This window comes from Asparagus officinalis, chromosome 1 (genome assembly GCF_001876935.1).
Source record: "Asparagus officinalis chromosome 1, Aspof.V1, whole genome shotgun sequence".
NCBI classification, from domain to species: domain Eukaryota; kingdom Viridiplantae; phylum Streptophyta; class Magnoliopsida; order Asparagales; family Asparagaceae; genus Asparagus; species Asparagus officinalis.
Window position 1 is genome coordinate 107,783,828 of NC_033794.1, and position 22,056 is coordinate 107,805,883.

A 22,056-nucleotide genomic window follows, 5' to 3' on the forward strand; every position below is an offset into this window, starting at 1 on the left:
TTTTATTTGTTTGAGTTGAAATAAGAAGATGCGAAGAAGTTGATAAGTTGCACACTTGATGTATTCTTCATTTGGTTTGACTTTTCGTTGAATTTGGATTTGCCTTTCTTTTCTCCTCTTGTTAAGATTTTGAGATGTATTATTGTTCTTGTGATCTCCTAAAGTATTAGAATCTCAACTCTACATATGATTTGCAGAAGACCCTTTGAAGATTTGGGTTCGCCTTGCAACTCCGCGGAAAAAAGAGCGAAACTTTTTGCAAGATGTTGGAGAAGAAGAGGAAATTTTGTATTGATTCGGTGATAGAGGAGTTTGAGGAACTGACAGAGGATGCTGGCAAAGTTCAGAGAGAGACCCTGAAGAAAATCCTCCAGGAGAATGGCAAGGCTGAGTATTTGCAGGAATTGGGGCTTGGGGATAGGACCGATGTAGAGAGTTTCAGGGCTCGTGTTCCATTAGTCACTCATGAGGATTTGGAGCCTTATATTCAGAGAATTGCTGATGGAGATCATTCACCACTTCTTACAGGAAAACCAATCACATCGATTTCGTTGAGGTATGAATTCTGGGCTTTTAGACTCCTTGTCATTAATATTTCGTGGGTTACACTTACGTGTGCTGATTTTGATTCATACAGTTCTGGTACTACTCAAGGGAAGCCGAAGTTTGTGCCATTCAATGAGGAACTGGTTCAATCCACTATGCAAATTTACACAACATCTTTTGCTTTCAGGAACAGGTCTGCTTGAATCTTGGTTTCTTTGATGGAAGTTCCCTTACCAACTTTTGGTGATATGTTACGGCTTACAGTAATTTTAAGGGATCCCTTTTGTTAGATACAAACCGTAGCCTGCTTTTCTAGCTCTGGCTTTAAAGTTGGAGAGGGTTGTTTCGGTTGTTGTCCAGGACCCTTCATGATTAGGGAAAGGGAAAATTATATTAGTAAAAATAGGAAGACATAATGATGATCATGGTGAGTGAATGAATTATAGGATTCCACCAGTAAAGATGAGAATTTCTTGATGTTATGTGGTTGTCGAATGTGTATGAAAGTGTTAGTAAACAAAAATGAAAAGTCCGTAATTGCTTTCCCTGTAATAGCTTGTCATTTAGAATATCAGTTTTTATAATTGGCAAAATAGGTATTTGGTATTGGAAAAAGGTTTGAGATGCTCGGAATTATTTAAAGCCGTTATTATTTTTGGGGGAAAAAACTTGCAATCCCTTTTTATGGACAACTATTACAAACTTTTCGTAGATAAGTGAAGCACTTTCATTATTTCTAGATGCTGGCTGTTTTCCTTTGTTGAGATTGTAGCGCAGCTTGTTTTAGTTGCTTCTAGTGGATTAGGCACATAAGACGCATGAACTTTAGCTTTTCGATACATAGTGGACAAACTTATCTCTTTTGGTCACTGAAATCTGAACTGGCCTTCCATTGGATGTTGTTGTTGACTTAGTTGTACTGAATCCCAGCGAGCTCTCTCTCTCTCTCTCTCTCTCTCTCTCTGGTCCTTTTGTCTTTTCTTTTCTTTTATCTTTTTTTATGTTGAATTCTGGGGTAGGCCAATCATTAACCTGGTTTTATAATTTTTTTTCCTTTTCTGCAATTTTAAGCACATGTTTTTCTTAGAATTATTATGTTCTTATAAAAAAATGTATGCTTAATATTCTATCTAATGGATTACACGATATTATGAAATTTTAAATTATGCAGAGCGTACCCCATTGGTAATGGAAAAGCTCTACAGTTTATCTACGGCAGCAAGCAGTTCAAAACCAAAGGAGGTCTCACCGCTACAACAGCAACTACAAATGTATACCGAAGCAAGCAGTTCAAGCACACGATGAAAGATATCCAATCACAATGCTGCAGCCCTGATGAAGTTATATTCGGTCCAGACTTCCATCAGTCCTTATACTGCCACCTCCTTTGTGGCCTAATTTACTCAAACGAAGTTCAGTTTGTATTCTCCACTTTTGCTCACAGCATAGTTCATGCATTCAGAACATTTGAGCATGTGTGGGAAGATCTTTGTACTGATATCAGAGAGGGAGTTCTCTCAAGCAGAATTACCGTTCCATCCATCCGCGCTGCTGTTTCTAGACTTTTACGTCCTAATCCTCAATTAGCAGACGAGATATATAACAAGTGCATGAGTTTAAGTAGCTGGTATGGTGTGATCCCAGAGCTGTGGCCTAATGCTAAATACGTGTATGGGATTATGACGGGGTCAATGGAACCGTATCTCAAGAAATTGAGACATTATGCGGGAGATTTGCCTTTAATGAGTGCTGACTATGGGGCTTCTGAAGGATGGATTGCGGCTAATGTAGAGCCGGAATTGCCTCCTGAGAAAGCAACTTTTGCTGTGCTCCCTAATATTGGGTATTTTGAATTTATACCTCTAAGAGAGAAACCGGGGGATCAGGGGCTTGACAATGTTGGTTCTAATTACCGTTATAAAGAATTGGAGCCGGTTGGTCTTGCAGAAGTCAAGCTTGGAGAAGAGTATGAAATGGTCGTCACCAGCTTTGCAGGTATGGTCTGCTGTTTCGAACTCCACTTTTTATGTGCTTTTCTCTGTGTTTTCCTTTTGATTTTGCTTTATGATGTTAAGATGAGTGGGCTTGGTAAACATCGAGTATATTAGATTTTAAATCATTAATGTCTTTCTGAAGCAAGGAATGATCACTATCTATTGATCAACTGCTGAACTAATTTCATCTTGTTGTTTTTATTTACCTTTATGTGAATATGGTTGATAGATATTGATTTTATATCACTCTCACATTATACAGATTTTCTCTCATATTTGTCCTTAGATTTTATTGTGATGGTCAAAATAGTTAGAAACTCTTTTTCTTTTGAAAGGAAAAGAGGCAATTACCCGTTTTGGATTCAAGATTCTATCAGTTCTTTTATTGTTTTTTTATTAAGGAGCAAAAACCATGATAAGTGACTTTTGAAATGTCATAAAATTGGAAAGTTACACGTATCAAGTATCAACATTTGATGCTAACATATCTTAGTGGGTGTTTCTATAAAGTAGATTCCGCTTCATAAATTGGAAGTAAATGCATCTGTATGGAATTTGGAATACACAAAGTTACTAAAGAAGATGTTAGCATCACATCACAATATGAGCAATTTTTCAATGAAACTGATGTTATTCTCCACTTTCCTTGCAGAAAAGATAGCGTTGGTTAGTTTTCTCTGATAAAGTAAATTCATTTCCATGTTTGGGTTTACATGTATGCCAGTGGGGGTCTTTCATTGCTCTTTGTTGTTTCTGACACAGGAGAGTGGAGGTCAAATTGTAGTATGGTCCAAGAAAAATAGACAATGTCTCAAGAATTTTGATGTTTGGTTTTGCTAATTCTTATATGTTAAATCCTGTATTGGCAATTAGGAATTGTGTGTCAAACTCTTTGCCACTTTTGTCTAATGTATTTGCTTAAAAATTGTTTTTTATATTTTTTGCATGCGTTTTAACATAAGCAATTGGTAAACTATGTGTTGTTGGGAAAAATCATTACTTACTGGTTGGAACCATATTGAAGAGAATGCTTGTATTCTATTTTTCTTATTCGATTCTTGAGCTGAAAAATATTGGAGTACTTTTGCTTAGAGTCCGTACAATTGAGTACATCATAGCAGTACCCATCAGACACGTGCATAAATATGTAATGTTGCTCAGTTAGGTTCTTGGTTTTCCCTTTTAATGAGTCAAGTTTTAATCATATTTCTATCTTTTATTCTGAACCGTAGTGTTATAGTTTTCTTCTCCAATCTTCTAAGACTTGCCATCCTACAACTACCAAAAAAAAAATGCTGAAAGCTATATACATAGAAACATAGACTAGGATTTACTATGACATGGGGTTTTTTATTGAATGATGATTATCTATATGACTAATAAATTATCTTACTTTTGTCATTTACCTATATTGCATATAGTTGCGTGCTGGAAATGTCAACTGTAGCAGTTTGATTAGATCATCATAGCAAGTTGTTAAGGATACTTCTAGAAGAAATTGTTTCAGTGAACGGCTTGTTTGTGAAACCATAGGAAATTATTTGGTATGTATACATGTACTCCGTACAATTTTTTTAGTTTCTGTAGCTATTGCTGTATTTATGTGCCTGATGTCACTTGTTTGTTAATTCTTAGAATACTCGCTAGATGTATTTCCATATATTTTCTGAGAAATAACTTCAATTGCTTTTACATTTGAAATAACTATTTCTTCTCATCTTGTTGGTGGCTAGTAATGAACCTTTGACGTCACAAACAAATGTCTTTATGCCTTTCGATTCTCTTCCAAGCTCTCTCTTTAATTTTACATGACTTTATGTTTGTGATTTTCATTAAGTTTAGAGATTTCCTCTTCAGTTTAGCAAATGATTTGCTGTTTTTGCACCAAAATAATCCTTTCTATGCCTAGAGAAGTTACTATCTGAACTGTTAGGGAATATCTCTCAGAAGTAATACATCATAATATTCTTCCCCATTCTTTAAAAGTACAATCCATTAAAGATGGAGGTTCTTCAAACTTTGTAATAGAATTCCAGAAGCATTCCAGATAATGTCTATAATATATAGTTTAAACAGATTATTTCTCGCGTTATGCATATTGAAAGAAGATAACAAGACGACATCACTATCGTCCAATTGCAGGTTTATATCGATACAGGCTTGGGGATGTTGTCAGGATCGCTGGCTTTCACAACTCCACACCTAAACTGCAATTCGTATGCAGGAGAAGCCTAATTCTAAGCATAAACATGGACAAGAACACGGAGAAAGACCTACAGATAGCAGTGGAAGAAGCCAGCAAGCTAGTAGCAGCAGAGAAGCTCGAAGTGGTCGACTTTTCTAGCCACGTCGACATGTCCAGTGACCCCGGTCACTATGTAATTTTCTGGGAACTTAGCGGCGAAGCAAGAGAAGATGTCCTCAACAGTTGCTCTGACTGTCTCGATCGTGCTTTTGTGGACCCCGGGTACACTGGACAGAGAAAGGTGCAGGCTATAGGACCGCTGGAGCTTAGAATAGTCCAGAAAGGAACCTTCCAGAAGATTCTAGACCATTATCTGAGCCTCGGCGGGGCGCTTAGCCAGTTCAAGACCCCGCGCTGCGTTGGCATATCGAACAGCAAGGTGTTGCAGATCTTGTGCAGCAATGTTGTGGGCAGCTACTTCAGCAGTGCATATGATTGAAACTGAATAGGGTTGGTTGACATGAGGGCGTTTTATGTAAGTATTAAGGTTGATGTCTGTATCTTGCTAATAGTTGCTGGAATATTTGAGGGTGTTTGTGTAAGGAGGTACTTGGTGCAGCTTGTTGGCCTCCCTTGTGTAGCTGTTTACTTATCTATGAGCTGGTTGAATGCAGCATGATGTTAGTCGTAGTGGTCTTCTTTCTTTATAAAATAGTGATGCTTTTTTTTTTAAATGGATTAAATAGTGAAAGCTCTATTAGCCTTCACATTTGACTGAGATATATCAGCATTCTACCGATTGACCGAGATGCGCAATTACGGTAAGATTGACAAATGCTCTTTCGTTGAGGTGGTTTGAGCGCGTTGAATTGCTTTTGCATACGATATTGAGGGATATGACTACTGCTGTAGAGCTTTGCAATTAGATGGAGTTGGAGAGTAAAGTTGTGTAAGGAGGGAGAGAGAAGGGGGTGGGGTGTGTATACGGAAAATGAGATAGATTTGTGAAAAGATCAAAATATAAAATGAAGGATTATTTATAGATATTAGTCTCTCAAATCTTCAACAAGTCCATATTAATGCCTCATATCATTGAATAAGTCCCTCAAATCCTAAAACGTCTTGCAATTCAGTCCCTTAATGATCATAGTACTCCCTCACCTAATTTGTTTTGGACACGATGGGGTTTTGCGATCATGAACAGAGGGCATTTTTGTCGTTGAGGAAGCAAATTGTAAGGTCTCCTAGGATTTGAGAGACTCATAAGCAATTTCAAAGATGTGAGGGACTAACATAGAATTACTGAAGGTTTAAGTGTTTTAAAATAGCCCCTGTTATATTTTAACATCTAAATTGTTAACTATTGTTGGATTGAGGGTTAATGAAGGACTAATGAGGGGTAAATAATTGCGAAAGTGCCTTCACGAGATAAGTCTTCCCACCAACTTCAGTTGGAATTTCTTTTTCTCCCAAAATCAAGACGCAACTTTAACAAAAGATTTAAAGCATTGGTAAATCTACTTGGAAGCTCCCCACGTCCACATACTATAAAAGTAAATATCCATTTTGTAAACCCACCCTCGCTGAGAAAACTCACCAGTAAAAATCTGAAGTGACCCCACCAAAATCTTAGATCTTCTCACTAATTTTATGATCACCTGTTAAATTGTCTTTGATAATATTATTAATAACGTGAAAATGTAATTTTTCTCAAAATAAGAAAACTTGATGAGGATAACTGTAAATTTTATAATTATTAATTATATAGTAATACTATTGTTGATGCTCAATATCAAACAACCAATTAATCCAGAAGAGTATTGTTGCGGGGTGATGAAGAATGATGGAGGGCTCGCTCCCTTCTTTGACTTTATGTCTGGTTCTTTAACGAGGGCTTGATGTTCGCGCTGCACAGACAAAAAGAACCCGTAAGAGGGCGGGGACCGATTCCCCCGTGGTCATCCGACAGTCAAGTTAGTAAAACTCGAGTGGCGCTAAACTGTTGATGTTAAATATCACACAGCCAATTAAAGTCACAGAGTTTATAAAAAAATGATCGATGGGCTGATAAGCGTGGGCTGATAAGCGGTGTGGTGACGTATGGTCATTGAGTAGACATGATATGACTTGTTGTCAAGATGGATAAGTTTTGGCGAAGTTATCTTCTAGCTTCGCTGAGAAGCAATGTCCCTCATGATGGGACTCGCGAGGAAAGTCGACTCGTTGAGAGGAGTGACGACTCGTCCCGCCTTTTGAATCGACATGGAGGAGTATCGACTCGACTGGGTCGGCTAAGCTCTTGGCGAGTTGCCTGCTGTGAGAGGCCGGCCGACTGGTACCGTATTTCGTGTCGACACTGGGGTGTCGGCTTGTCTGGCTGGATGGAGATGGCGACTCATCAGATCATATATTTGGAAACAATTGTATCCCATAACAGTTGGCTCCTTTCACTTGGAGTCAGCTTTAGCCGAGTCCAAATGAAATGAATAAAGCTCTAGACTGAAGTTAGGGCTGCTCATTGCTTTGTAGCATTGCTCTAATCGAGCGAACCAAATGGCAATTCTTGAGTTGGTCGTGTTGTGTCAACCCGAATGTTGCGAGCCGGCTTGACAACTAGCTCATATTGAGCCTATTGTGGGCAAGATGCTCGGGTCTTATGTCAACGAAGACTGGCAAGTTGAAGTGTTTTAAGTCTTTTTGCCGAAGATAACCGGGCAATTGAAATCCATGCCTTGGGTTTACTCATGATGATACCAAGGTCTTAATGGTAGAATGATGATTCTGAGGCTAGGTCTCACATTGGACCTAAGTCTTCATAATCCTCGCATGGCCGAGATGTGACTGTGGGAATCGACCATAGAGTTATGCATTGGGCTTACCCTAAAAAGGAACCAAGGTCTCGACCATGATGATCGATGAGATCCGGAGGGATCGATCATATGTTGTGTCTTGGGCTTACCCTGATAAAGAGCTAAGGGCTTTTGACACGCCAGCCCGGAGGTTGGGTCGCCTAGGGCTTTTTTTGGTGCTTAGGGCTTCACCATGATAGTTGATGAGAATTAGAGGATCCAATCACATATTTTGCCTTTGGCTTATCCTGATAAAGAACCAAGGGCTTGGAATCCGACTAAGGAGTCGAATGCCTAGAACTGTGAGGAGAGTTGACTAAGGCTTCCCTTCCCCTATGGCCGAGAGATGACTGTGGGAGTCGGCCAAAGGGTTGTGCATTAGGTTTATTCATGATAAGGAACCAAGGGCTTACTCCAGAGTGCCTAAGGCGCGGATGAAGAGAACTCTGTGGCCCTGGCTGCCACCTTGTAGGCTCGGGCATCTTCCATGTTCATGTATCCATGAGCTTTGGCCATCAATTGCTCATAATTGGCGACTAGTTTCTTAGCAAGAGAGTTGGCCAGCTCATTGCTCTGCAAGCCGGCGACGAGTGCCGACATGGCGACTGCGGTTCCAGGGTCATTGACTTCTAACCTCTTAGCTTAGAATCTCTTGAAGTAGGTCCGAAGGCTCTTTCTGGTCTCTGCCTCATTTGGATAACAACACATGAGGGGGAAGCTCCCGCTTGGCGTCAGCTAGGAAATGATGGATGAACTTTCGGCTAAGTTGTTAAAAGTTTCTGATGGATCTCTTCTCGAGAGTGTTCCACCAGAGCTTAGCACTCCCTGAAAGAGTGATAGGAATGGATCTCTTCTCGAGAGTGTTCCACCAGAGCTTAGCACTCCCTGAAAGAGTGATAGGAAAGCATCGACAGAGGATTGCGAGAGTGTTCCACCAGAGCTTAGCACTCCCTGAAAGAGTGATAGGAAAGCATCGACAGAGGATTGCTTTTGATGCTTGGAGCATACTCATCACATCATAGTAATTCTGAACATACTCGGAGGGGTCTCCCTCGCCCTTGTATGTCTCTATGCGAGGCATCTTGAACTTCTCACATGAAACATTCATAAGGTCATCTGAAAGGGGGTTGTTACTCCTGAAGACGCTTGCGATCGGTCTGTTGACTCGATCGTATCCAGAGGCTCTAATGGTAGGACTTTCGCCTGTGAGTTCCTGATGAGAAAGGAGACATCGACAAGTTGACTGATAGGGTGCAAAATTTGCTTGTTATGGCTGTGGAAGCTGGCTGAGAAGCTCACTAGTGAAGGTAGAAAATTGGTCTTGGAAAGATTGATGAATCATATGAGCTATTGATTCAAGCTGGGCTTGAGTAGCATAGCTCTGATGAGGTCCTTTAGGACGAGATCGCTCAGCTCTATCTTCAAAACTAGACATGTTCTCTTAAAAAAGAAAGGGGGCCCCACGGTGGGCGCTAAACTGTTGATGCTCAATATCAAATAGCTAATTAATCCAGAAAAGGATTGTTACAGGGTGATGAAGAATGATGGAGGGTCTGTTCCCTTCTTCGACTTTATGCCTAGTTCTTAAACGAGGGCTTGAGAGGGCGGGGACCGGTTCCCCCGTAGTTCCTCTGACGGTCAAGTTAGTGAAACTCGAGTCGAAAAGGGGAAGGTTATGAACCGATATGGCTCTTAAGGTAGCAATGTACATGCCTAGAGGATCTACGTGAGTTCCTCTGTGTTTTTTGAAGAACTGTGTCAGTTTTTCTCCTCCCCCTTTTTGAAGGAGTTTAGAGGAGTCTTTTTATAGTGGATCGCTCTTGAGGTGTTGACCCATGGCTTTGACTTTGCACAGGAAGGCGGTTGTGGAGTGAGCAGGCTGGCTGCTAAGTCATTCTCCACTTTACAGATGTCGGCAGACGACTGGAGGGGAAGTCACTTTGGTATGGAGAGGACGTCTCTGCATTATTCGAGAAGTGATTGATAGCGTGACAGAAGGCACGTGGGCATACTGAATCGTCCCTCACTATACAGGTGTCAGCTGGTGACTGGAGGGGAAGTCACTTCGGTATGGGAGAAGACGTCTCCGCAATATCCAGGAAGCTACTTGTGAGTGGAGTATGAGCATGCTGGCTGCTAAGTCACGAGAAGTGTTAGAGTTGTGGTCTTGATGGGACAAGTCGGTGTTGTGTTATTGATTAGAGAGCTGGTGCATATCCGAAGGGAAACTCGGTTTGATCTTATCCTCTTGGTAGAGAGGCGTCAATCTTTGAGTCGTCCTTGTGGTTTGTCGACTAGGTAGTCGAGTGAACTTCTGGTCGAGTAAACAACCGAGTAAGTGGTCGGGCGGACTCTTGAGGAGTCATCTCGTTTATGAAGGGTCGACTGATTCCACTTTTCGCGTCGACTCAGGAATGTCGGTCTGTCCGACTAGTTGGAATGTCATCTCGTCTCAGCTAATAACTATCTCTCGAGTCGATGTAAAGATGTCGATTCGTATGGGAGGTCAAGATCTCTCGTGTCAACCAATATCACATTTGGTGTCGACTCAAGAGAGTCGGCTTGATGAATTGGTGGGGGGTGAGGCCTTTGTGATTGTGCCTTGGGTTTATCCCTGATAAGGTACCAAGGTCTTGTAATGAGCCATGATGGTCGAGTTGTACTGGAGGATTCGACCATATGCTGTGCCTTGGACTTAACCTTGATAAAGAGACAAGGGCTTAAAATCCGACTGAGGAATTGTTGTGCCTAAAACTCTTGGGAGTTGACTAGAGTTTTTCTTCCCCTAAGGCCGAGAGACGACTGTGGGAGTTGGACAAAGGGTTGAGTTAGTTTTGCTAGGATTCTCATTGTATTATTTTGCAAATATCTGTATCTTGGATGAGTGAACACCATAACAACTACTTTTTAGAAGTTCTGGATCCACCACCGTTATAATGCATAAAGGTATAACTGAAATTATATTAAAAAATATAAAAATTGATAGAATATTCCCTCAATTTTAAAAAACTTCAAAGCAGAGAGACAAAATATGAAGATGTTGGGACTAATTTCAACAATATAAAAAGATTGTATGGGGCTAACCACAAGGACTACTTTGGGGAACTAATTTCAACATATAAAGATTTGGGGGGCTAACTACAAAATATGAAAAGATTGCGGGGACTAAGGGGGTGTTTGATTGGCTATTTTTATAGAAAAGTTTATAGAAAAGACCTGACAATAGCATTTTTATAAATAAAATATTTATGTAGATTTTTATAAACTGTGTTTGGTTCAAAAAATTTTACAGAAAAGTTTTCTATAAAGTACAAAAAAAACCCCAGTTTATGGAAATCAAATTCCTCTCAAGATGGTCTGAAATCACCCACGAAATCTGACACTCCTCTTTTTAAAAGAATTTATGCCCTACCCGTACCCATTTTCCATGCCGAAAACTTTCTCGAGGTCGATTGAGGGCGGAAAATTTAAGGTTTTATTCCCTCTCGTTCCCACCCCCAAATCAAGCGACGAACAGCTCCTTCGCGCCTTAGTCTTCTTCCTGATCTCGTGCTCATGTATTTTTGCCATTATCGCTTGCTCAAGCTCGAGCTTCATTAGTTTTCTTCAATCTTAGATGTTGGAGGTGCGGTTGATTTGGGGGTTCTTGATTATTCGGTTCTCTGGTTAAAGAATCGGTTTTTGTCGATTGATTCCTTTTCGGATTTCTCGAGTATTCGATTCTGCACCGATTTGAGGTATAGTAACAGAATTTTTTCGGATTTCTCGAGTATTCGATTCTGTTACTATACCTAACAATTGACAGGTTGCAAAGAAGGACCCAAAATGGAAAGCTGCTATGCACGAAGAGCTAGGGGCCCTTGAGAAGAACCACACTTGGGAGTTAGTAAAGCTACCAAAAGGGAAGAGAGCAGTTGGATGCAAGTGGGTCTTCACTGTGAAGCAGAATCCAGACGGACATGTTGAGCGCTATAAAGCTCGTCTGGTGGCAAAAGGATATAGTCAGACATATGGCATCGACTATGATGAGACTTTTGCACCGGTGGCGAAGATGAGCACTGTTCGGACCTTGATTTCCCTAGAAGTAAATGATGGATGGAAGCTACACCAATTAGATATGAAGAATACATTTCTTCATGGAGATCTGGTGGAAGAGGTATACATGGAAATTCCACCAGGATTCGACACAGATCAGACAGCGGGAAATGTCTGCAGATTAAAGAAGTCTCTCTATGGGCTGAAGCAGTCTCCCCGTGCTTGGTTCGACATATTCAGGAGGGCTATGTTAGGTATGGGGTACCAGCAGATTAACGCCGATCATACCGTGTTCTTTCGACGAAATGAAGGCCACATCACCATGCTTGCGTATATGTGGATGATATGATTATTACAGGGGATGATGAGAAGGAGATTGCCCAACTCAAAGTGAGACTGGGTAAGGAATTCGAGGTGAAAGATCTTGGCTTGCTTCGATACTTTCTTGGAATAGAGATAGCTCGAGGAGCGGAGGGGATTATCCTATCCCAGAGAAAGTATGCACTGGATCTTCTCAAAGAGACAGGGATGTTAGGGTGTAAACCTGCAACTACACCGATCAACCAGAAGTTCAAGCAGGATGCTGAGGCTGGAGAACCAGTTGATCGTGACAGATACTAGAGACTGGTGGGCAGGTTGATCTATTTGAGTCACACACGTCCCGATATCTCTTTTGCAGTGAGCGTGGTGAGTCGCTATATGCATGATCCGAGAAAGGATCATATGGACGCAGTGTACCAGATTCTGAGGTATTTGAAGAGTGCCCCCGGAAAAGGGCTGATATTCAGAAAAAATGAACATATGAGCATTGAGGGTTATTGTGACTCGGATTGGGCTAGCTGTGCTGATGACAGGAGGTCCACCTCAGGATACTGTATCTTTGTAGGAGGTAACTTGGTCTTGTGGGAGAGCAAGAAGCAGTCAGTGGTGGCGAGATCAACAGCTGAAGCAGAGTATAGAGCTATGGCCTTGGGAGTTGCGGAGTTGTTGTGGTTGAAGAGTATGCTGGTGGAGCTGAAGCTGGATCAAGGAGCAAAGATGAAACTGTGGTGTGATAACAAGTCAGCCATCAGTATCGCCAATAACCCAGTGCAGCATGATAGAACCAAACACATCGAGATCGATAAGTTCTTCATCAAAGAGAAGTTGGACAGTGGACTACTGGAGTTAAGTCATGTTTCAACTAAAGACCAGGCAGCAAATTGTCTGACTAAGGGACTTAGCTCAGTAGATATGATTAGAGGATGTGACAAGATGTGTTTAGTGGATATCTTTCGCCCATCTTGAGGAGGAGTGTTGACATATTAGTATAGTTAAGGGGCTTATTTGTAAGATATATTTGTAGGGCCTATATAAGCCCATATTATCTCATCTATGGAATTAGGGTTTTCATATATTTCTACTGTTTATATGTTGTTCAGTATATTTTTTCTTATGAAATTTTTCCTTTGATCATCTTCCTTGCTGACATTTGTAGGTCCTTCAAATCTTACTACTAGAAGAAATTGATAGATGTCAAAAAAAAATTTGATTGATAATTTTCAAACTTCCAATGTAGTAAGCAAAGGAGGTATTGAGAAATTATAAAGCAATCTCTTAAAATGAAAATATCGCAGAAATAATGAACAATTTAAGGGACAGAGATGATACCAAAGTATGTTAGTTTCCATCTAATCAAAGTAAATAAACTTCGAGTCCACGATGCTGGCCAATCCTCTCTTTACCCATGTTGGGCACAGTCTCATTGTTACCAATATGGTGCTCTTGCATTAAGAGATCATTCATATTCCAATTTGTGTAGGGCATATCGTTGCAATAGGGACACTTCCACTACCCGTTTTGGTCTCTAACTTTCAAAGCATTAATTGTTAGCATTATTTCTTCTTCTTCCATTATATCTCACATCTCATCACGCTCTCGATCTTCATATGTATATGAAAATAATTCTTCATATGTTGGTTTCTGCGGTAGTTTCCGAGCACATTAATTATAAAAAAGAAAAACTAGACTCTGGTCATTGGGAAAATAGTAATAGAATTTGTAGTTTTTTTCAACCAAAATATATACACTTGGATTTGATGAACTTAACGAGTCACTACGGTCTCTAACACTCTTACTCATGTTTTTCAACTGTGAAAATTTTTTGTTTATGGATAGTTGAGGATAGAAGGATTTTATAAGATTTGAGAATGCGAAACTAGCCGTTAAACTAGCTGTTGTAAAGTGATGAATATGGTTGTTGACACTTTTCTATAAATTTAGCATGAAAAATTCCCCAAGCACCCAAAATATGGGACCAACAGGGGGGACATGTGAGGTGTCCCTCTCCTATTACATAATGAGCTGGCCATCATTAATGAAGGTCAGCTCATTATACAATAGAAAGGGGACACCTCACATGTCCCCTATGTTGGTCTCATATTTTGGATCCCTGTAACAAAGCTCATTTAGCATATGTAACCAAACAAAAGAAAAGAAAAACTTGCTATTTCTATAAAGTAATAGGCTCATTTTCTTATTTTGAACCAAACAAACAAACTGTATAAGAACTAAAAAAATTGATACTTTTTAACTTCTCGAAACCTTTCTTATAATTTTTTTAAGAAATAAAAGTAAATTTATATTTTGGTGTTTTCCTTTTAGGGGATGTTTGGTTGGTTTCCTAAAAATCAAGAAAAGGAAAAGAGTACATGAAAATTAATAAAATATTATTTTCTTCCATTTCCATCCCTAAAACTCACCACAACATCCAATAAAATATTATTTTCATCCCATAACTTATCTCATATCATCTCCTAAAATAAACCAAACATAAAAAATGGGTCACATTATTCAACTCATCTCATCTCCATCACATCTCATCTTTAAAAATCACTCACATCATCCAATAATATTGTGACAACTCATCTCATCTCATTAACATTTTATTTCCATCAATTTCCTCCAAAAAAAACTAGAAAATCGATTTCCTTAAGTGTAGGTCACATCATCCAATAATATAATGACAACTCATCTCATCTCATCTATTTTCTTATATATATGAATAAACCAAACGCAAGAAAAGAATCTATTACAGGAAATAAGTTTCTTATAATTTATTTCCTTAATTTTTTAGCTTAAAAATTACTGACATCATCCAATAATAATGTGACAATTCATCTCCTATTCTTTGATTTATATTTTTTTTAACCAACCAAACAATGTTTTGGTTGTTTAATTTCCCTTTTTTTTAGGCAAACAGGTGCTTAATTTATAGAAATTAAACCAAACACCTCCTAATATCGTAAAAGCCTATCCAAAAATCCCAACAGAAACGCCCCAACCGATTGAGGAGGCGAGGAGAAAAATCCCCTTCTTTCGCTTCTCTCTCTCTCTCTCTCTCTGAACCCCGTCGACAGTTCGCCGATCATCACCACCGCCTCGTCTTCTCTGATCATCACCGCCGCCTCCTCTTCACTCGACGATCTTCTCTCCCACCTCCTTCAACGCCGCCAGGCCCGCTACCTCCTTCAGCTCAGTTCCCTCCGGCCACCTCCTTCTCCTCTTCTCTTCAAGGTAATTTTTTTCAATGTTTTCTCTCTTTTATTTTGTTTTCTTGGTTAGTTTTCCACTGTTTTAGGTGATTTGGTAATTTTCTTAGTATATTTAGTTAATCTTGTTGAATTTTAGTTTGATTTTTCACCGTGTTAGCTAGTTAATCACTTAGTTTAGACTCTTTTATGCCTAAATAGTTTGTTAATCAAATCATTTAAGACTTTTAAGTTTAAGTCCACTTCATGCGAATTACTGTTAGTTAATCTATTCCTAAATGTTAATCTGATTAATACTATTTAGTTAAATTAGTAAAACAGTGACGGTTAAGTTAATTGGGCAAGTTATGTGATTTATTTAGTATTTATGCATGGTTGATTATGGTTTTTTTTGGCAATTTTCTATGTGTTTAATTCAAATTTTTTGTCAATTATTATAATTAAATAATAAAAAAGGCAAACACCTAGGTGCCTACTCCCTGGTCCAAAAGCTTAGACCGCCCAGCACTTTCTGCAACATGTAACATTGATTATTCTTAGCCAAGAGGACAGCAGCTGAATTTTCAGAATATATCCTCGATGGCTTAGAGATAGAATCAACAACTCTAAGTCCAGAGATGAAACTCTTCAACCAAATACCCTGCGATGTTGCCTCAAAACAAGAAACAAACTCAGCTTCCATAGTAGAGGTAGTAATTAAGGTTTCCTTTGCACTTCTCCAAGATACAGCTTCGCCAGCAAGCATGAAGATGTATCCAGATGTTCACTTGCGAGTGTCAACACAGCCAGCAAGGTCAGAATCTGAATACCCAACAACATCCAAGTTGTCTGATCGTCTATGTGAAAGATGAAATCCTTGGTCCCTTGAAGTTGAAGGTTTCTTTTTTGTAAATCTCCAGTGGTCCAAACCTGGGCTAGTTTGATATCTTCCCAACATTCCAATTGCAAATGCAATCTCCGGTCTAGTACAAACCTGAACATACATTAGGCTTCCAACTGCAAAAGCATAAGGAATGTTCTCCATCTGTCCCCTCTCAAGATTGTTTCTTGGACATTGGTTCAAATTGAACCAGTCATCCTTTATAGTGGATGCTACAGTTGGTGAACATTCGTTTATCCTAAATCTCTCGAGAACCTTGTTCTTATAGGCTTCCTGAGACAACCTCAAGACACCATGAGAACTGTATTTTTATATTTACGCTTTGTTTAGTCAATATTTTTTTAACAATTTTCATATATTTTCTTTACCTTGAAAGGAAAAAAGAAAGAAGGAGTGTTTTCATATTGAAAAAAAAAATAAACATGATGGAGGAATAAAATTGTTAAATTTTTTTATTTTATTATGTTTTAGTTATTATTATTATTTTTAACCTTCATGATCAATTGTTAACAATCTATCTTTTAGTTAGCTTGTAACTCTTTCTAACTTCCATAACTAAAAAGGAGGTTGAAAGTTTTAAGAGGTGAAGCCAACCTGTATGCAGGTTGATCTCAGATTTGGATCTTTTGGTAATACAGCCTACCAACACCTGACTCAACCCAACCTGATGAAACAAAAGAAATCCAGCTGCCTGTAAATTCGCATGGCCCTTGCCTTTTCCTCAGTGCATCGACTAACACACTTTGGTATCATCTCTGTCCCTTAAACTGGTCATTATTTCTATGATAGTTTCATTTTAAGAGATTGCTTTATAATTTCTGGATACCTCCTTTGCTTACTTTTTGTTTTAATGAAGATTGAGAAACTTGTGATTTAGAAATAGAATGAATAAAAGAATAGAATCATAATGTTCTTTCATTGGGGTTTGGGGTTTTAGTTTTATAATATGAGAAGTGATGAAGTTAGGAAAATACAATGAATACTAAAGTGAAAGATGTTTTAGGTATAAGATTCAGAAAAGGGATAAACCCAAATTGTTATATAGAAGAAAATAGAAGAAACTTGGGCGAATATTAGTGATTCGTAGTTTTATTTAGTAATACAGCTAATTTGTATAGTTAGGCATCGTCTTGAAATTGGAAATGTTTTAGTACTTTTTTTAATATATCTTCTTTATAAATGTATGGAAGTTTGAGAAAGAGCTTAGGCTTTTGCTGTCCCTGTTCTCTTATTTCTCTTTCCTTTTTTTAAGAGTATGTGCTAGCCTGTTGCAAGCCATTTGAACTCCAAAACTGTAAAGGTACCAATTAAATGAGATATTTTTTTTATAATTTTTCTTATGTTGCATCTCCTTCTTTTATACTTTGATGCCTATCTTTGTCGCACTCTTTTAGGGAGCTTTATTTGTCCTTTTAGGTACGTGTCTAGGGAGCTTTATTTGTCCTTTTAGGTACGATAGACACAAGTGGGGAAGTCTAGTATACCAATTGAATGGGATTTTGCTCTATAACTTTACTTATGTTTGCATATCCTTCTTTTATGCTCTGATGGCCATCTTATTTTTTATTTTTGTTGAACTTTTAGGGAGCTTCATTTGTCCTTTTAACCAATATTCACTATTCTGAAAATTGATGAATCAGAGTCTTCTTGTGCAGAGATGAAAAGGATGCAATGCTTTACAAAGTTTATTTGCCCATTTCGGAATCTAGTGAAGAGAACTGAAATTCTAGCCCTAACCTCAGGATGCTCAAAATCTAGGTCATACTCAAGTGTGCAAGAGGATAACAAGATCAGTGATTTATTGGACTATATGGAGAGGTTGAAGAATTATGAGAAACTAAGTGTCCCAAGAGGTGCTGGAACAGATTCAGAGGATGGCTTTGATCTTGGAAGGATGAGGCGGTTTCTAGAACAGCTTGGTAATCCCCACTATCATTTTCAGGTATACAATGAATATTTAAAATATATGTCTCCTTATCCATTCTTACTTTGTATTGTTCATCAAGAGTGTTTAAATTAATTCCTCCATAGAAACATGTTAGCAGGAACAAAATATATTGTCACCTATGTGTGATACTGCCTGAGTTGAATGTTGCTAAAGCATAATGCCTTTCAGATATGCTAATTCAAAATGTTAATATTGCTTATTAATTTGTATGTTGAAAGTCATACAAAGTTGTTATTAATTTGAAACTGCAATGAATTTTATGAAGGACGACTATTCCTGTACACTCTGTAAATATGTATCCTTGCCATGTACTTTTGCACATTTTTCACGTTATAGATTATCTGCATATATTAGGTTAGTGATCATATTAATTTCTTACCCCTTTCTTTGTTACTTTGTCACTGGTTATTATTCAAAACATGGCATGCATCACCAACCCTGGACTTACCGCGAACTATAGCATGCTGAATTGGACTGATTTAACCATTTCTATATAGACATGTCCATGTTACTTGAGACCTTCTTCATTTCAAGATCTTTCTTTTTTTGGGATGGAACTAAGACTGTGTTGCTAGATTTTCAACTTCATACCTGGAATATATAGGATAGATTTCCATGCTGAATTTGACCTTTTCATCTATGTCCATGATAATGGTGATCCATCCATGTCTAAGACTTTCTTGCATACTTATGAATTTCACAACCTCTACAGCACATCAAGGATATGCTTTGTTGAGTGGGATAATGACTTTTTTGTTATAAAGATACAATATTTGAAGTCTTTTATAACATTTGTATTTTCCTTCACATACAAATTAGAATGAAACTTTGGTAATTATGAATATATCTAATGCTTATATTCACAATAAACATTTATATGCATGCCCAACTTATAGGTTTCTTGTGTCTGCTATATTTCATATGTTATCCCGGACTTGTTATCTTGCCATTTTTCTGACCCCTGTCTTCACGTCCCGATTCCAACATTCTTTCCTCGAGTTGGTGAATAACACTGTCTGTTAAATGAAAGCATTATAATTTGTATTTTTTCTTTCATTTATGAACTATTATTACATGGAATGTCTGAGAAACAGAAATGCACTGGATTCAGAGGATTTCATCCAAACTTTGTTCTTGTGAGCTTATTGCATTTAAAAATCAAATACCTTCTAACCCAAAGTGCTTTATTTCAGTTGATGGGAGGTATTCACACATGTGAGTGGGTCGTCGAAGATTCTATATGTGCATTTAGTGGGCAATTATTGGTGTGGATTCTGGAAGTCTCATCTTTTGAGATTCTTTCATGGCAACCTTCATCCCGTCCCTTATCCTCAATGATTGCATAACTTTGGGTTTTCTAAATATTTCTCAGTGTATGGTCTGTATGATGATCAATGGGATTAAGGGGACTAGTCAACTGGTACAGGGGTCTTGGTCAATCTCCAATGACTTGAACATTCACTGACACGTGGTCAGAGATGGATGCTGCTTCTTTATTCAGGAGCTCCACTTCATTGCCCTCCATATTGTTGGATATTCGTCCAATGATCCGATAAGAGGAGAGATCCTTGATTGCCTCCTTATTTTTTGACACTCTTTTCACTGATCCAATGTGAAAGAAGACTCTTCTTTAACAAGCTTGATAGATTCACAGCGAACAATTGTTGAAAAGATTCATATCCCATATTTACCCTAGCACTATTCAAACCTCATACTATGCCCCAATTTCCTTGCATATTTCTCACATTGTATGGAGGTATTGTTTGTTTAGTCTCGAAAAGATGCGGATGCGGCATTATGACTTCAACGCATCATCATATTTCATTCGTCGTCATCTTTCAAGTGTGGGATGCAATATATGCCAATATCAATATTAATGTATAAGCTAGATAGCTTCGCCTCCGTTATCAAAGCTTTGGTCAGGATCCCTTTGGTGATGTTCGACAACACAAGCTCGCTCTCTTTGATGACGTTTATGATTTAGATGTGTTGCAAGAATTTAGGTTCATGTAATCAATTGAGGTGAAGAGTGAGCTACTTTTATTGTCAAACTTGAGGAAAGCCAAAGACTAGGAGAAAATTATCTGGAGGCAAATGTCCGCCTTAGGAGGCTGATGCCACCTGATACTGCCATCAGGTTGCTAATGCTGGAAGACATAATGCATGCTCTAGTACGGATTGTGGTTAGAGGATCCTCACAAATCACAATGAGGCAAAGATCAACATGGGAGCACTAACTACTACCAAGTATCATTTAGATTCAACTTTCAACAAATCAACCTTAGTTGACTGCCCATCTCTTTATCTATATGAGTATTGACTACCCAACCATTCAGAACCCCCTTTGCCAAGCGGAAGTTGAAGAAGCACCTTTTAGTCAATGAGTATTGACTACCCAAATATTTAGAACCCCTTTGCCAAGGGGAAGTTGGAGAAGCACCTTTTAGGCTTGGAGGCAATAAAGCATCCGGACCAAATAGCTTGCTAGTTCCTTCTAACAGTGCTATTAGGCCACCATCAAAAAGCTACACTATTGCACTATTTGAGAACTTCCAATCAAGGAATCTTGATCTCCAAACAGTAAGCTAACTCTTGCAGTCTTGGTTCTTGCTTAATTAAAGTACTAATAGGGCATTAGATTTTTAGCGATGAACAAACCGTCAAAAAAAGATATCCTGCACACTATGGCGTATGCCTAAAGAGATCATATCTTACTTTAACCACTCCAATGTGAACCCTGTTCTCGACAAACTTGATTTTTTAGGAAGCATTTTGATTTGGTGAATTGTGATTTTCATATTGACTCTGTTGAAGGAAAGGAGTGGGATTCAGTTTCAAATGGACCCATTAGATTATTTTTTTTGCCTTAATTTGATGACATTTTCATTATTGACATAGGACTGTGGGGCCGTAGATTAAATGTTATATGAGGCTAAAACAGTAGGACCAGTTACCCAATCTTTTTATTAAATTTGGAAATATTCTTACCTCTTTGTAACTTTTCCATGCACTAATATTTTTGTGAGCCTTCTTTATGCCAATGGTGTCGTCATCCTTTCTCAGAGAGATAATTGTAATTGTTTTATTTTCCTCACCATCTCTCTTCGTTCTCAAGATCAACTGCCAAAAATATGTCTTATATCATCTCTCCCAAAAACTTGAAGTGGATGCAGTTGAGTCGGTTCAATTATCAATGGGCTTCCCTTTAATCCACTTATGATGCATTCCAATAAATAAAACCATTTTATCACGTGCGTATTGGTCACCAATTATTATCATACAACAATGTTTTAAAATTGGTTGCTTATGTAGATGATAGCTTAGGCGAAGTCAGCCATTTCTTGGTTTAGAGGTTTGTGTCCAGCGGCTTTGATGCGAAACAGGGGAGGGGGTCTATCGGAATCAACGATCTAATTTAAACAACGCACTGTTTCGCCAAAATTCATAATATTCGGTAGGAAATTAATTAAAGCAGTTAACATGACAGATGGATTTAACAAGATTTGCAACGATATTCATAAGCAATTCCAATCTCGAATAATTTATTCACAAAATTAATTATCATTTTTGCAAGTTCTAAGATCAATATCAATTTTTCAACAGTCACAGATTCAGTTCTCTCAACTCACAGATATGATATAAGCAGTGAATATATGATAATAGTTTAGAGATTTAATACGCACACAATTAACTGATAATTATGAGATTAACAGAAAATTACTGAGTTGAGAGTTTACTATCCAAAATGCTGAGAGAAATCCAAAATCCATTAGCTTCGATAGTGAAGTGAAGCCCAAAGCCCATCAATCAACAAACCTATGTGGGTCGGTTCTGAAATGAAATCAAATCCAACTTAAACAGCGCGATCTGATTTAAAGTACTAGACCCGAAAGCCCTTCCCGTCGTTATCTTCATTCAGAGGGAAGGAGGGGACGATGGAGCGATGCGACGACGATGGAACTGGACGCCGATGAGGGACGACGCCGGCGGGGATGGCGGATTGTCAGGAGGTGCTTCGGAGATGGCGGGATCTGGATTCAGGGGCTGCTCGGAGATGGAGGAAGAACAGAGAAAGGGGGTGGCGCTGGT

General features: G+C 38.6%; 2 protein-coding genes across 6 annotated transcripts in view; both read left to right on the plus strand.

The window, feature by feature from the left end:
* LOC109828888 (jasmonic acid-amido synthetase JAR1-like) overlaps positions 1–5,415 on the plus strand; it is a 5,934-nt gene extending 519 nt beyond the window's left edge. For 2 of the 3 annotated variants that reach the window (XM_020395871.1, XM_020395873.1), the window contains exons 2-5: positions 198–556; positions 638–739; positions 1,718–2,541; positions 4,683–5,415. In XM_020395871.1, the coding sequence (XP_020251460.1) occupies positions 264–556; positions 638–739; positions 1,718–2,541; positions 4,683–5,224 (1,761 nt within the window). In that variant the 5' untranslated portion in view covers positions 198–263 and the 3' untranslated portion in view covers positions 5,225–5,415. The remainder of the gene's footprint in view (positions 1–197; positions 557–637; positions 740–1,717; positions 2,542–4,682) is intronic. The other variant, XM_020395874.1, reaches the window with a different exon arrangement.
* Positions 14,905–22,056, plus strand: part of LOC109828889 (dihydrofolate synthetase) — a 30,107-nt gene continuing 22,955 nt past the window's right edge. For 2 of the 3 annotated variants that reach the window (XM_020395876.1, XM_020395875.1), the window contains exons 1-3: positions 14,905–15,164; positions 16,624–16,765; positions 17,675–17,961. In XM_020395876.1, the coding sequence (XP_020251465.1) occupies positions 16,723–16,765; positions 17,675–17,961 (330 nt within the window). In that variant the 5' untranslated portion in view covers positions 14,905–15,164; positions 16,624–16,722. The remainder of the gene's footprint in view (positions 15,165–16,623; positions 16,766–17,674; positions 17,962–22,056) is intronic. The other variant, XM_020395877.1, reaches the window with a different exon arrangement.